Here is a 16,276-nt window from a genome sequence, read left to right on the forward strand (position 1 = left end):
GGTAATTATATACAGTATGCTGGGGTACTGGAGCGGGGGCAGCTGCCTTGGATTACATATCCACCTAAGGGTCGGAATGGAATAAGGATCTGGCAGAACAATCTCCACTTCACCCACGCAAACTTTCAACTTTTCCTCGTATCTCGCCCGATTTATCTATATAAATCGGGATAACAGATAGATGTACGGGGATAGACGGGGATAGAAAATATATCGAAGGAGTGCCCATATGGAATAATCAGGTTCTAAATCGATCAAATTTGAAGGAAACAATATTCAAATATACCGCCACACTTTATCTCCACGCAAAGTGTAAGTAGACCGGAAGTTGGAATGCCACCCGATAGTTCGCGCATGCGCACAAACGTGCAAATGTTTACATGCAGTGATCGCTCGTATGGAACCCGTAGCAGGCATGGCATCTCCACACACCCGCAGAGAGTCCGTACAGATCCAAATCTACCCATATGTACCATGTCCGTGTGTGCTGTATACGTACTTACCTTGGAGTAACTGTCTACTGTACATCCTGATCGGGACAGGAACTGTACTGCATAGCTCGGTAAGTGGCTTAAGCACTCCAACAGAACACCAGGCTTGGCAAGCGATTACCAACTTTCCTCAATACAACTACGCACCCGGAAACGCCCCTGCAATGTCCGAATTGGACAAATCAACACTTTGTGGTGGAGTCGGAACTGCTGATACTTTCAAATCTGGAGCTTACAATCGTCCCGGCACGATGGCGGGCTCACCCAACCTGGCGGGAACCCTGTGGTCTGGTCGAGCAGCTGGTGGGGCAACCAATCGCTGGTTTAGTCATGGGCCATACCCTGGTAAATACTGACGGGCCTGTGGTGGGCGTCAGGGTAATTCATGTAAGCACAGAACCACGCATTATAGGACGGGCCACGATGGTGGCAGACTGCACCCCAGTTATTAATGTCGTAGAGGTAAGGGACCAGAACATCTGGCCGGATCGACCCCAGAGGGAATCTTTAGAATGTGATAAGAATTGGCCCGATCCCATTTGCGAGATGGAAACATCAGATCCACACTGGTGAGGCCCGGCCTGTCCGTCAGCTCGCTCGACGGCTCCCTTGGAGCAAGAGGGAGGAAGCTGACGAGCAGGTAGAAAAGATGTTGAGTGCGGGTGTCATTGAGTCCTCGGAAAGTTCTTGGATGTCACCGGTTGTGTTGGTTAAAAATAAAGATTGGACCATGCGTTTCTGTGTGGACTATTGCCAGAAAAACAACGTGACACTCAAAGACTCCTATCCCCTGCCTAGAATTGACGATACCCTCGACGCCGTTTCTGGCTCAAATTGGTTCTCAACTTTGGACTTCAAGAGCGGGTATTGGCAGGGGGAAATGGACAAGATGGGGAAGGAGAAAATGGCATTTTCTACAGGGAAAGGACTGTATCAGTTCACTGTGATGCCGTTCGGTTTGTGCAACACCCCCGCCACCTTTGAGAGATTAATGGAGTGTGTGCTGGGCGGCATGCCATGGCAATCATGCCTGGTGTACCTGGATGACGTCCTCGTACATGCTAAAAAATTCCCCAGGCCAAAGCAAATTTGGACCAGGTGATTGGGCGCCTCAGACAGGTAGGGTTGAAGTTGAGCCCAGAAAAATGTACCTTGTTTGTGAAGGAAGTGGCCTATCTCGGTCACGTGATAGGTCGTGAGGGGTGATATTCGACCCAGGTAAAGTCAAGGCTATAGAGGAGTGGCCCATACCAAGTAACATCAAGGAGGTGCAGGTTTTTTTCGGACTCTGCTGCTACTACCGGTGCTTTGTGGAAAAATTTGCAGAGATAGCCAGACCCCTTCACTGGCTTACGGAGAAGGGTACGAGGTTTAATTGGACATGGGATTACAATGATGCCTTCCTCAAATTGAAGGAGTGTATAACATCCGCACCCGTTCTGGCATTCCCCACTGATAACGGGACCTTTACCCTGGACACGGATGCGAGCCAGGAAGGATTGGGTGCAGTTTTGTCTCAGACGCAAGAGGGCGTGGAAAGAGTGATTTGCGTATTATAGTCGGGCCATGAGTAGGCCCGAGCGAAATTATTGCGTCACTCGCAAAGAGTGATTGGCCATGCTGTTTGCCATGAACCATTTCCACCCGAACTTGTATGGGTGGAAATTTTCAGTTCGAACTGACCATTCCTCCTTGCAATGGCTCTTACGGTTCCAGGAACCCGAGGGCCAAATTGCAAGGTCATTGGAAAAGTTGCAGCAGTACGATTTCAGTATGACTCATAGAGCCGGGAAGGCCCATGGTAATGCCGATGCACTCTCTCAATGCCCTTGTCTGGGAGACAACTGTAAATTCTGTATGCGACATGAGGACAGGGACCAATTGGCAGGCCCCTCCCAAAAGATCTTCGTCTGTGCAGCCCGGGTGGCAGGGCAAGTTTGCCACGAACTGCAGATGAGGAATTTGGAACGTTGGCTTGGAGCACGGCCCAGTGGGAAGATCCCGCATTGGAGCCAGTGTACGAATGGGTCCAGGCACGTAAGAGACCCAGTGGGGAGGAAGTCATCCCCCTCGGGAACACAGACAAAGGCAAACTGGGCTCACTGGAAGACCCCATGATTGAAAGATAACATCTTGTATCGCAAATGGGAGGAAATTCCCTCCAAAAGAACTTCCTGGCTAATTGTAGTCCCAGATAAATTTAAAACCACCATTTTACAACAGTTGCATGGGACCCGCCCCGGCGGCAATTTATGCAGGACAAAAAATACATCTCAGGCCTGCGAGAGGTTTTCATGGGTGAATATGGGGCGCAATATACAGGACTGGTGTCGAGCATGCTACACCACTGCGCCCTACACATACTAAAAACCACTGCACTCTCTGCACACCTGTACTGCAAAAAAGGGAGCGGCACAGAGGATGTGTGCCCCCCATAAATTACACCAAGTGGGGTTGCCCCTTGAGCAGGTGGCTATGGACATCTTTTTACCACTGCCCTGCACCTGCCAGGGTAATAAATATATCTTCGTGGTTGTGGACTATTTCACCAAGTGGCCAGAGGCCTATACACTCCCCAATCAAGAAGCTGGGGTTGTGGCACAGGTCCTTATGGAAGGTTTTGTATGCCGGCATGGAATTTTGGAAGAGCTGCCCAGCGATCAGGGTCGATATTTTGTAAGCCAATTATTAAAAGAGGTGTGCAGTCTTGTCAATTCGGAAAACAAGGACAACGCCCTTCAGCCCACAATCTGACGGGATGGTGGAAACGTTCAACAGGACCTCAATACAACAACTGGCCCTTTTTACCACCACCCGTCAGGATGAATGGGACGAACATCTCCCGTATTTGATGATGGCCTACCGAACTAGCCAGCACGGAGCCACCGCCTGCAGCCCAGCGTTGTTCATGTATGGGTGGGAGTTGCAGGCTCCTGCTGACCTACTATGCAGTCCCTTGTCAGAATGTCCTGATAAACTGCCGGGGGAGGGATACGCCATCATTCGGAGGAGGGTATGGAATGGGTCCAGGCCTTCGCGTGCTGCCAGTTCCATCTGGCGGGTGTAAAGATGAAGCGCAGGTATGACCACCGAAGCCAGGCGAGCAAATGTACTCCGGTAATGAAGATTTGGTTCTTCAATTTGGTTCATTTGGTTTGGTTCAATGTGCTTCAATTTGGTTTGGTTCAATGGAGGCTCCAACGTCCCGGGGATGCCAACGATGAGTATGCAGGTGGGCAGACCTGCTCGTGGAGCCACACTACCCAGTCACGAAATTGTGCGATGGCATGGAAAGAAAATTTGGTGGGCTTGGCCCAAAATTGCAAGAGCACCATCACATCGGCAATGGGAATTTGGGTTTTTGGAACCCCATGGTTTAACAAAGGCCTTTGGCATGCTATAACCCTGGAGACAGTTTAAAAGTATAACAAAAATTAGTGTAGTTTGGATTGATGAAGACCCCTTTTCACCATCCACTGCCGGGATTATCGCCGGCTGCTGGACTTGGCCTCCTGAAGGACTTGAGAATGAGATGTGCCACGACGTAAATGTAAGATTGAATGTTGTTCTGCTCTTTTTCCTTTCCATAGAATCTTGGGGGGATTGGGTATAAATTTGGCAATGTGGAGAGTGGAATATAGGAGACAAGACATAGCAATGAATTGTAAAAAGAGGGGGGCTAGGGTAATGTATATGAGGAAAAAGACGTTGGATGGGTGCGGACGAGTCGGGCCAACCTTGAGCTCTCTCCCGGCACCATTGCCACTGCCGCAGGTATGTGCACACCAGGGACCGGCTGACCATGTTGGTCAGACCAAGTGTTTGATGGCATTACCTGGTTTACCTTTTTCCTTTATTGCTGTTTGCCTTGTCGTTTTTGCTTTGTCTCGCCATCCCCAGGTCCATCAATGCATCACTCACCTTGCTGAATCATTTGCTCTGCGTCCATTGCATCACGCACCTCACTTTACCATTTGCTCCATGGCCTGTGCTCCACCCCCACCTGCTCTGCGGACTGCTATTCGCTGCAGCCTCATATCAGGTGACACTGTTCCAATTATCATGGTGGTTTTGTTTTGTTTTGTTTTGTTTGAACTGCATTTACTGCAGCAGCATGCTACCACACATATGGACTGCCCCTTTGTAGCAGCCTCATAGCAGCTTCATTCCAGCCTCATACCAGCTTCATACCAGGTGACACTGTTCCAATTATCATGGTGGTTTTGTTTTGTTTTCTTTTGTTTGAACTGCATTTACTGCAGCAGCATGCTATCACACCTATGGACTGCCCCTTTGTAGCACACTCATAGCAGCTTCATTCCAGCCTCATACCAGCTTCATACCGGCCACATACCAGTCTCGTGCCACTTTGCTTCATTTCTTGTGCCATAAATTACCATGACCACGAACTGCACAAACGCATCTCGGTGGAGGAAGTGGCTCGGTTTGTGTTTCTGATTCCTTTGATCACTTTTGTTTGGAAGGCCACAACCTTTATGGCCTGTATGCCGGTCACTGGCCTGCCGGTTCATTTAGTTCGGTGTGCTGATGAAGAGCATGAAGGTGGCAAGAAGTCAACAGGTGTTTCCCCCCTCCACAATTTTCCTTTTGAATTTTTGTAGGTCCTAGGTCGGAAATTGTTTCGAATTGTATAGATTATTAAAGCCCACCAGTGATATGTTTTTGTTTTAAAAATTCCGGCAATTTTGGTGTCGCATAAGGTTGTTTGTCAGTTCAGTAGTTCTCAACGCATCAGGCGGGACATATCTAGTTTAAATTGTCACACACACTAAAGGGTGGCGTTAAAACACACAAGGTAGGGGTATCTTCATCTGCATGTCATGCGGTAATGCTGACTTTTAAAGAGAATGATGTAACTTTTAACCGATGTCTCCAGCTCTTGGATGACTCGGGGCGAGTCTGGAGTCGGTGAAGGGCTAGTGCTATGGGATTCAGAATCGGATCCGACTAATTCATACAAACATTTAGGTCCTCAGACAGTTATTTCCATAAATGCATGTCCAGGGCAGACCCATCCCCATGTCTGGTGGGATTTTAACTTTGATGTGTTGAGAAGGGTAAATAATAGATTCCCTTCCTTAAGGGATGGCCTTTTTCTCTTTACGACGAACACATTCATGTACATGATACAGCCGAAAGCTCAACAGAGGCTCGTCTACCCCCCTCCATGAGGACACATTGGCTTGGAGGTGGACAATTTATTTGCACCTTGAACTTACAGCACATTTGATGAAGCGCACCGCGGGCTTTTGCCTGAGCAGTTATTTTGACGGTCAAATACGGCTGTGGATCATTTTGCTCACCCACCTATTTTCCATTGGTGTTCGACACCCACCTCTTTCCATCGACATTGAGAAGCACCTCTTTCCATCGACGTTCGACACTCACCTCTTTCACCGAAGTTGGCGTCCACCTTTTTATGAGCGCTTCACGTTTTCGCTTGGTAATTCTGGCTATTAACTGCTTTGTGCCATTCGTCGAGTTGCCATCACAGTGCCGGTGCAATGATCGTGAGATTGGCAATTTTGTCATGTGCAACGGTGCGCCACAGTCTGTTCCAACACTGCTTTTATACAGACAGAGGGTTTGTAACTCATCAACAAAAGTTGGGACACCTGCAGGAATTGTTTGCATCAACTTGTTTCGATATATATATATATATATATATATATATATATATATATATATATATATATATATATATATATATATATATATGTATATATATGTATATGTATATATATGTATATGTATATATATATATATATATATATATATATATATATATACATACATATATAAACTCTTACTCATGGAGTACTCTTACTCGTGGAGGCAGAAATCGGCAAGAACTACACGCAGGATGCATATCTCTCTGGGCGAGGAGAAGCCAGCTAATCAGATGGCATAGAGAGCGGAGTAAATCCGTTTCAAAAGTCGGGGCAATGATAGATATTGTAAATCTTCCAACCTCCCCTCCCCAACCAGGGAACAGCAGGTTCTTCAGGGCAAACAGGGATATTCTGTCAAATGGCTTGTTGAAAGCATTTCTCAGCTTGGCAGGGGCGTACTTCCTCATATTTTCCAGGAACATTTGTGGGGTTGAAAAGATTGTAGCCTTGGATGAGGGATGGTGAACAACTGTTTTGAAGACATGGAGGGAAGAGTGGGATTGGAGAGTGTGTGGGAGTTTGTTCCAAAGGCAGGAAAAAAAGAGGAATGAAAGAGTGAAGGTGAGCGCAGTGATTCTTGATTTTGGTAGTTTTACCAGAAAGGGGTTGCTGGCAAACCTTGAGCGCCCTGCGGAAATATGGGGGGGGGGACATATCTCTGACAGAGCGGGGGGAGGGCGAGGCTGGAAAGGAGATGGTAGAAGACAGAAAGACCACCAACATGCCTGCAGTGAGAGTGTGAGAGACCCAAAGACTCAGCCTCATCGCGAGAGATACCAATGATCCTAAATGCCTTGGTTTCCACAACGTGATGCCGAGAAAGTGGAAAGGCGGGAGCACCAGCCCAGAGGGGAGAGCAGTACTCTATCAGGTTGCGGGCGAAAGCTTTTTATGTTGTCAGGAGCTCAGGTGGACTGAGGAAGGACTTTGCTCAGAACTCAGACCAATGGATGCTCAATTCTCAAGGGGTACATCTTATTACATGGAAGCCTATTGGATGTTGAATCACATTTGATGGAGAAACACGACATGATCGCCGAGGTTACAGAGAGATTGAACTCGGTGAGACGTATTTATATTTAAAAATCAACCTGAGATACTTTCAACCTTTTTAGCTCTCATTCCTCAACATGTTATTCCTCTCCAACATTCCTCTCATGTTAGCTCAACAATATATTCCTCATTCAAGATTCCACATATCATATCACAGTGATTTACTTTCATTTTTTGGTTTTTTTGTATAACTTGTCGAGGCTCGTATGAGAGCTAACACACAACACACAGCATGGGGGCATGAGACAAGAGGGGTGGGAGTGGGAAGGACAAAACAGTGGGGAACAGAGACATTAGGAGATCTGTGGAAGGGAGAGGGATTGGGTGGTGAACATGGAGAATACAAGATGGACATTACAGGGACTTTCAGGAAGGAAAGCAGGGAATTTGAAGGAGGTGGGTTTGAGGTGAATTAACGGGGGTAGAAAAGATCGAGGATTTGGATGGGGGATGATAAGAGGTGGTGGTGAACAGCTGTTTTGAAGGCCTGGAGGGAGGATTGGGATTGAATAGAGTGAGGGAGTTTATTCCAAAGGCGGGAAAAAGAGGAATGAAAGAGTGAAGGTGAGCAGTGATATAACCTTTTGATTAAGAGACTTCTCATTCAAACATCTACTTTAACAACCCCTGTCGATTGAAGAGTGTGGTTTCAGTTGTGGTGTGGCCATATGTGTACAAACGTCTGTAACACTTTAAACAAGCTTTTCATACATTATCATACAGCAACAACATTTAAATGTTGTCACCTCCAAACGAATATGGTTCAAATATAATAACCTTGACTTGAAGAATTATTACACCATCCACCAGTAGAGGGTGGTATCACTCCAATCATGTCAGAGCAGCATGTGCATTGTAACGGTGAAACGCAGGGCGGACTCCAGGCCAAATCGTCCATCCACACGCAGGGCCGCCGAGAGCCACAATGGGTCCAGGTGCAATACGAAGTGCAGGATGCCCTTCATCCCGATTCCTTCAAAAAAAATCTTTTTTAAACAATTCACACGGAAGTTTCCGTTTAGCACATGCCGTGTTGAAGGGAAATTGAGGTGTTATTCACCTATTCCTCCAAGCAGATTTGTTCAGCTCATTTCATCGGGATGGGATGTGGCCAACACTCCGATATTCATTAACGTCATTACGTCACTTCCATGATTGGCATTATGTAAATTGTTCCCACAGTCGTTCAACTATGCCAGGAAATCTCCCTGAGTGAGTTGGAGGAGATACAAAATACAGCTGTCATATGACGTGTGAGATGACATCTGACATATGACAAAATACAGATACAAAATACAACAGTGTTGTCCATTAATTTGTATGCCGTTCATCGAGAAAACCAAACAGATCTCTACATCGGTTTCAGACAAAACTACAATGAAGTCTTGTAACCTACTAACTGGGATTTCACAGCACTTTCCGATGGCCATTGATTTCCTCACGCCGTGGTCACAATCATCTCAAATCATGAACCAAGCAACAGGCCACACACTGATGGTGAGAACAGGTTTAATAACAATCATCAAAAGGTAATGGAGAGACCAAGGAGAGAGAGAGAGGAAGAGAAAGAGAAAGAGAAAGAGAGAAAGCACATATCACAGTTCCTCATCTGAGTATATCACAATTATGAAATTCATGGACCCACGATATCTCAGCGGATTGGCGTGCAACCTTTCTCATTCATTTGACAGAGTTAAACAGGGAGAAATGATGAGATAAGGAAAAAGGAAAATAACTTTTCATTGTACAGAGTTTTCAGGAGCCTGGTGAGGAAAAACAGGAGTGCAATGTTGGGCTCCATTAGCAGGAACAAGGGAGGAGAGGGATATATATATATATATTTATATATATATATATATATATATGTATATATATATATATATATATATATATATATATATATATATATATATATGTATATATATATATGTATATATATATATATATATATATATATATATATATATATATATATATATATATATATATATATATATATATATATATATATATATATATATGTATATATATATATATATATGTATATATATGTATATATATATATATATATATATATATATATATATATATATATATATATATATGTATATATATATATATATATATATATATATATATATATATGTATATATATATATATATATATATATATATATGTATATATATATATATATGTATATATATATATATATATATATATATATATATATATATATATATATATGTATATATATATATATATATATATATATATATATATATATATATATATATATATATATATATATATATATATATATGTATATATATATATATATATATATATATATATATATATATATATATATATATATATATATATATATATATATATATATATATATATATATATATATATATATATATATATATATATATATATATATATATATATATATAAGTATATATATATATGTATATATATATGTATATATATATATATATATATATATATATATATATATATATATATATATATATATGTATATACACGAGCCTGGTGTTGGCACAGTGGTTAGGGCAGCGGCTTGGGATCCAAAAGGTCCTGAGTTCAATCCCCGATGGGCCACTGAATTAATACACCAGGGGGTTCACTCAGCCTGTCATCCTTCCGAGGTCGGCGAAATGAGTACCAGAGTACTGGGCGGTGTATACCCTGGTTAAAATAGGTGTACCATATCCCTGTGTCATAAGAGGCGACCAGGGTTGCGTCAGGAAGGGCATCCGGCGTAAAACATCTTCCAAATCACTATGCGTATCATACGGATGATCCGCTGTGGCGACCCCGAACGGGACCAGCCGAAAGAAGAAGAAGAAGATATATATATATATATATATATATATATATATATATATATATATATATATATATATATATATATATATATATACACCTCCCAACTTTGTAGTTTCTCAGGGTACACGCTCGCCCGGCTTTGCAGAATCCCGTCTCTGTGGTGTGCTGCATCCACTCATTTGAGCTCCTCACCTCTGAAGTGCTCGCTTCCACTCCCAAACCCACTCTGTTCTTTCCACTCATTCAAGCTTCCGATGAAACTGCTCTTCCATGCTTGCGCAAAATCTACATCCAAAGCTACTGTGAACTGTGTCCACCCCTCGGCTCTCATACACTCTGTGAGGGCATGCCTCTCGGTTCTCCCCACATGCTGTTGGAGCCCATAACACACCCACCACTTCCATCATGTTGAGGCTGTTCTTACCTCACATGCAGCCATGAGGAATATCCTGGTTGTCCTCAGAAGGTGTCTGGGGGTTTACTGTTGGCAATTCACATATAAAGAAACGTGGAGACAGATCACAAGAGAATGATTTTCGGGATTAAGGAAGTGTGGGACAGTGGATGGTTTGGGACATTCGAAGGGGAGGAGGTCACAGTTTTCATCTGCTAAATAAACTTAGACATGTGACCAATTATTTTTACACTGAAACCAAAGCTTATGCTAAACATTTATTAAGGACCCAACTACCCGATACCGGCTCTCATGTCATGCACTAATTTAAAAATACAGCCAATCACACAAAAGATGGCTCTCATTGTAAAGGTAGGTGAATCAAGTCATCCTCCCATCACAAAAGCCTTTACGGAGTTTAAAAGAAAGTGAGTTACGATATCTATTTTTAATGAGAAATATATATATTTTCAATCAAACACAGGTCACACAACTTAAACGAGTCCCTTTCCCATCATATGCAAAAATATTGATTGTTAGAACTGACCCATTTGCACAAGGATTGCTAAAAAACACAAAAGCAACTTTTAAAATTCGTTCATTCAATCTGAGTGTTTCAGGTGAAGTTACCGAAGACAACCATATCCCCAGGTACAAAGGCTTCCAACATGTTAATCATATTACTGGCTGGGAACAGCAGGTTCTTCAGGGCGAACAGGGATATGGTGTCAAATGGCTGGTTGAAAGCCTTGCTCAGCTTGGCGGGGACGTACTTCCTCATATTTTCCAGGAACATCTTCTGCATCTCTCGGTCATTGCATTGGCATGCCCCAGCCGGGGGCTCCAGGTTCCCTGTGATATTCACAGAGGATGAGATGGCAGCGATTTGGACCTTTTGATTCTGCCCCGACCCAATGACATTGAGTGGTAGGCTGCTGTTCATATCAATACAAGCTTTCAGGGAATGTTCTGAAACTTCTTCATGTCCTACAAACTGTGATTTCCTCACAAACATGAATGGATAACTCTGCTCCCCAATTTTGTAAATCATCTTGGGATTCCAGTTTGACTTCCTGTCTCCAGTTTCAAACTTCATGCCAGTGAGGTTCACGGCTACTGCATCGTTTTTGACTCTGACTGTACATGGAAACATTTCTTCCAGTGGCACAATGGTTTCAGGAAATGGAGTGGATATGGAACCAGCAGTCGCTTTAGAAGACCAACTTTTGTCCTGATTGCCATTGTTAGCCGGCTCTGCTGCTTCCAGGACGAGACCCAGTCCACCATCGCCAACAGAGTTCGACAGCACATCCTGAAAGAAGATCTTTGAGTTGATAATCAAGGAGCTTTGATATTTTGATGGGATCGGCTCTTGCAAATAGAGTGCTGTCATTGACTGCAGTTTTCCCGTGGTAGCAATGAACAGTTGCAGAAGATCACGGTTGCTGCTCGTGTGTTGGATGTTGAATTTGAAGTCAGTCGGTGTCATGGATTTGAGGAGCGCGATTCCACGGAGATCGAGTGTGCCCAGATTATAGACCTCATAACCATCCTTCAAATTCATGAAGTAATCAGTCAGTGCAAGACCAAGCGTCGGGTTTGAAACGCCAGCTTCAAAATCCTTAGCTACGAAGGTACCACCATTCAGCCTGATGACAACATTTTGCTGAGATGTGACCGAACCAGGCATAACAGCGAGGGGAAGACTTCCCTGGATGTATGACTTTTCGGTCTCCTTCACATCTACTTTGGAAACAGGGATCCATACATTGTTTGCCAAGATGGAGTATTCATAGTGACCGGACTGGATGGGCAAAAATATTTGGGCAGAAGTGGAATTATTGAGGAGGAACTGCAGTCTGGGGGCATTGAACTTGAAGTTGAAGACAGTCTTGGTTGTCACACCCTCAGACGTCTTCCTTTCATTGATGATATTTCCCGTTTCCCTCATGAACTGTGGATTTCCGACTCGGTCATTGTACTGACGGAGCAGTTGGTCATTCACTTGTTGAACTGTCATGGAGAATACAACATCCCATCCAGCACAGACTGACTTCCCTGACATCATGCTGAGGACGTCATTTACAGAGACGTCTGTCGAGTTTGTGGGGGAAGAGTAAGCTTGGAATGATTGAGGTGCAGCATACATCACTGAAGCAGTTGCATTTGTAATGAGCTCTTCACTCTTCATTGGTTGGATATTCTTAGATTCCTTTGCTTTGAACTTTGAAGCAGAGGAATGAGCAGCTTGGAATGATTGAGGTGCAGCATACATCACTGAAGCAGTTGCATTTGTAATGAGCTCTTCACTCTTCATTGGTTGGATATTCTTAGATTCCTTTGCTTTGAACTTTGAAGCAGAGGAATGAGCAGCTTGGAATGATTGAGGTGCAGCATACATCACTGAAGCAGTTGCATTTGTAATGAGCTCTTCACTCTTCATTGGTTGGATATTCTTAGATTCCTTTGCTTTGAACTTTGAAGCAGAGGAATGAGCAGCTTGGGCATATTCTCCACGTACAAGGTTCAGCAGAGAAAGCAGGTGCCTTTCTGATGCAGAGATACAAGTCTCCTTCAACTGAGCATAGATGTAAAATGATAGACGGACAGTGACATCGCGGGAGGAATTGTCAAACTGGATGTCTTCATTGCTCACAGTTTTGGGCAGAGACACCTGCCAAGCCGAGAAAGGGGTGATGCTCGAAACCTTCCCACCAAAAGGGTCCTCACCAGATGTGACGATGAATGCATATTTGCTCTCCTCAGCAACTGGCTCATCAGGCACCACATGGCTACTGGAGCCAACATCGTGAAGTCCTGTGTAAATACGAGACGTTGACTGAAATTTTAGCATCTCACTGTTGAAGCCACGATCAAAGAATGGATCCCCATCAAAGACAAGCTCCGTGTAGTACTTGCCACTTTTGGTGGAAGTAATACCACCAATTTCTACTGTGACACTCTTCACACGGACGTAGTTGTATGGTGCAAACTCGCGATTGTTGCAAGAAATGTTAAATGTGAAGTGCTTGCCATTGATGATGCTTTCCGGTTTGACACCATGGATTTCATATATGATTGGGAGGTCGTGATGTGTTGGTAGTGGTTGAGCTGTCATTCCTTGGTTGATACTTTGTGACTGATTGAATATGGCAAGCTGCAGATCAAGCATCGTGAAGGAATTGATTAGAGTCGGTGGACGAAGATACTCATACTGCAAGGCCCTGTCCTGTATGACCAGGGTGGACGCCAAAGTCATCAGCATCTGACGCTCAAAGAAAACCAGCTGACCGGACAGCCCAATCAGGTCAATTTTACTGACATCAAGCTCCTCTGGTTTAGCATTCAGGTTGGCCTTCAGATCATCAAGTTGCCTCTTTTGGTTGTTATGGAGTGTGATTCGCTGCTGAGCTGACGACAGATCTGCCGCAATTTCCTGAACGGTTTTCTGAGCTTGCAGCAGCATTTTACCACGAAGGACAAGGACTGCAAAGGCAGCGGAAAGTGAGATCTTTGCACCAATGTCTGGTCCAGTTGAGAGAGTGGCATCAAAGTTGACCTTCATTTCATCCCATTCGAGTGAGGAAGGCATATCCAGGCCATTTGGACCTATGTCCTTCAATGCACAAACAACCTGCTGTGGGTTTGAGGGAAGGGCCTTGATGGATTTGTAGGTCTTGATGACGGCATCAAACACCTGGACTAATTTCTGTATTTTCTGCACTGTTTTACCAAGACTCTCGAGAGCAAGAATTGACGTTGCTGGTGCAGCCATCGTGAAGGCAAGGGAAAATATGTTGGAGGCTATGTTAATGGCAGCCTTGATTATCTCCTGCTTCTGCCAGTCACTGACAGCATCTTGGTAGTTGATGATGGCTTCTTCAACAGCAGTGCGCTGCGCGACTAGGCTGACGTTCAACTTGGCTACTTGCTGGATGGCCGTGTCCATCTCTTTCTCTTTTTCCTTGCTAATACTGGAAAACATGTGTTCCATGTTCTGCTGGTAATTGGCCTGTGTGCTGATGTAGTCTTGGAGAAGTTTTCCAGATCTGATGATGTTTTCGTTGAGGGCCTTATCTCTGTCCACCGCACGCTCCTCAGCCTTCCTCACCATAATTCTGTTCTGGTAGTCTTTCAACTGATCGGAAGCTGTAAGAAGGACATTCTGGACGTTGTTCACTACATCTTTGTATGCTTCATACCGCAGATAAGGAACGGGCGGCCCAGCCCGTTGGCTGTTGATGGCCACATTTGCAAGGTACGTTGCCCTGGCCTCTAAAGCACCCAGCTGGCTGTCCTGGTACTGAGAGTGACTGCCTGCCACCCCAGCAAGCCAAATCAAAAACTGCTTCACGAGCTGTAGACTTTGACACTGAAGATTGGGGCTTGCCAGTAGAAAGTTGAGACGGGACTCCGCCGCAATCAGGGCAAACTGGATATCGGTCAGGTGCTCAGCGAGAACATTTATTGTCGGAGGCTCTCTGACATCGCGTACCACTGAAACCTTTCCTTTGCTTTCCTGGAACATCAGGCCATTCATGACCACGCAGAGATCACCACCACCTTCACAACTGCTGATCTGTAGACCCCCGTAAAACTCACCACAAAAGAGACGACTCTCAATTTCTTTAAATGAGGAACCTTGGAGGCGAAGATTAGGAGGCACAGGCCCAGAACCCCCACTTGAGATCACGTGTCCAAGCAGCGTAACTGTACACGTACCAGGAATATCAATGGCTGTATTGTCGTTGGGGGATGGTATCTGCGGAATATATTTCGTACACAATCACGAGCTGTGGAACTCGTTCCAAAGCTGATATCCATGTAATCTTTAATCCCGCACAGATAAACATATATAAAAGGTATATAATCTTCATAATTTGATCACATTGAATAGTACTGGAATTTTTCCTTTAAAATGTATCTCTTTCATTAAAACAGTGAAGCGGAGGCAGCACATACAGTGGGGGCGGCTTGCGGGACAACTGCCCCAAACCCCAATGACCCTGAATTTCTTTCTCCCTCCATTTTCTTTTTTTATACGATCAATGCATGCTTCAGATTAAATTTTGGCTGAAAAGTATGCATCTATCTATAATTACAGCAATGTGTGTGTGTGTGTGTGTGTGTGTGTGTGTGTGTGTGTGTGTGTGTGTGTGTGTGTGTGTGTGTGTGTGTGTGTGTGTGTGTGTGTGTGTGTGTGTGTGTGTGTGTGTGTGTGTGTGTGTGTGTGTGTGTGTGTGTGTGTGTGTGTGTGTGTGTGTGACCGCTGTTTCTTGACAACCACTGGTCCGATCTAATTGAAACTTGCCAGGTATATTGCTTGGGCCCTGAGGATGTGCCTTTTCAAGGTTTGATATTAATCGGAGAAGTGGTTCCCAAGTTATGGCCATTTATTTACCAAACCAATGACAAGACACGTTGTTGCGTGGGCGTGGCCGATGGGGAAGGGAAGCTCAGTCGCGTTCCTCATTACGGGTTACAACGTACGGGCTTCCGGAGAGTGATGACTTCGTGTATTCTAATAATTTCTCGATTTCTTATGCGCATTTATAGATAAACACAATGCCCCAAGTTATGATCGTTTTCATAGGAGACGGTGCATAAATTTCGGTAACATCAGAGTGCTGGTGTGCTCCGAACCAGGAAGTAATTTTTTTTCTCTCTTCTCTTTTTTTGTTTTTCCTTGCGATGACATTGCAAAAAGGCAAAATACGTTTGCGCTAATTGAATATTTGGGCATTAAAACTAAATTGCGAATAATCGTAACTGCGAATAATATGCGAAC

The 16,276-nt window shown here is 44.1% G+C and overlaps 1 protein-coding gene across 1 annotated transcript in view; it reads right to left on the reverse strand.

Moving 5' to 3' along the window:
- Nucleotides 1–10,199: 10,199 nt before the first annotated feature.
- LOC147007747 (uncharacterized) overlaps nucleotides 10,200–16,276 on the reverse strand; it is a 15,065-nt gene continuing 8,988 nt past the window's right edge. Inside the window, exon 3 of the mRNA XM_085866486.1 lies at nucleotides 10,200–15,250. Within this exon, the coding sequence (XP_085722612.1) occupies nucleotides 11,105–15,250 (4,146 nt within the window). The 3' untranslated portion in view covers nucleotides 10,200–11,104. The remainder of the gene's footprint in view (nucleotides 15,251–16,276) is intronic.

Source organism: Eptatretus burgeri, unplaced genomic scaffold (assembly GCF_056783735.1).
Source record: "Eptatretus burgeri isolate ZD-2024b unplaced genomic scaffold, Ebu_testis_v1 Ebu_testis_scaffold_30, whole genome shotgun sequence".
In the NCBI taxonomy this organism is placed as follows: domain Eukaryota; kingdom Metazoa; phylum Chordata; class Myxini; order Myxiniformes; family Myxinidae; genus Eptatretus; species Eptatretus burgeri.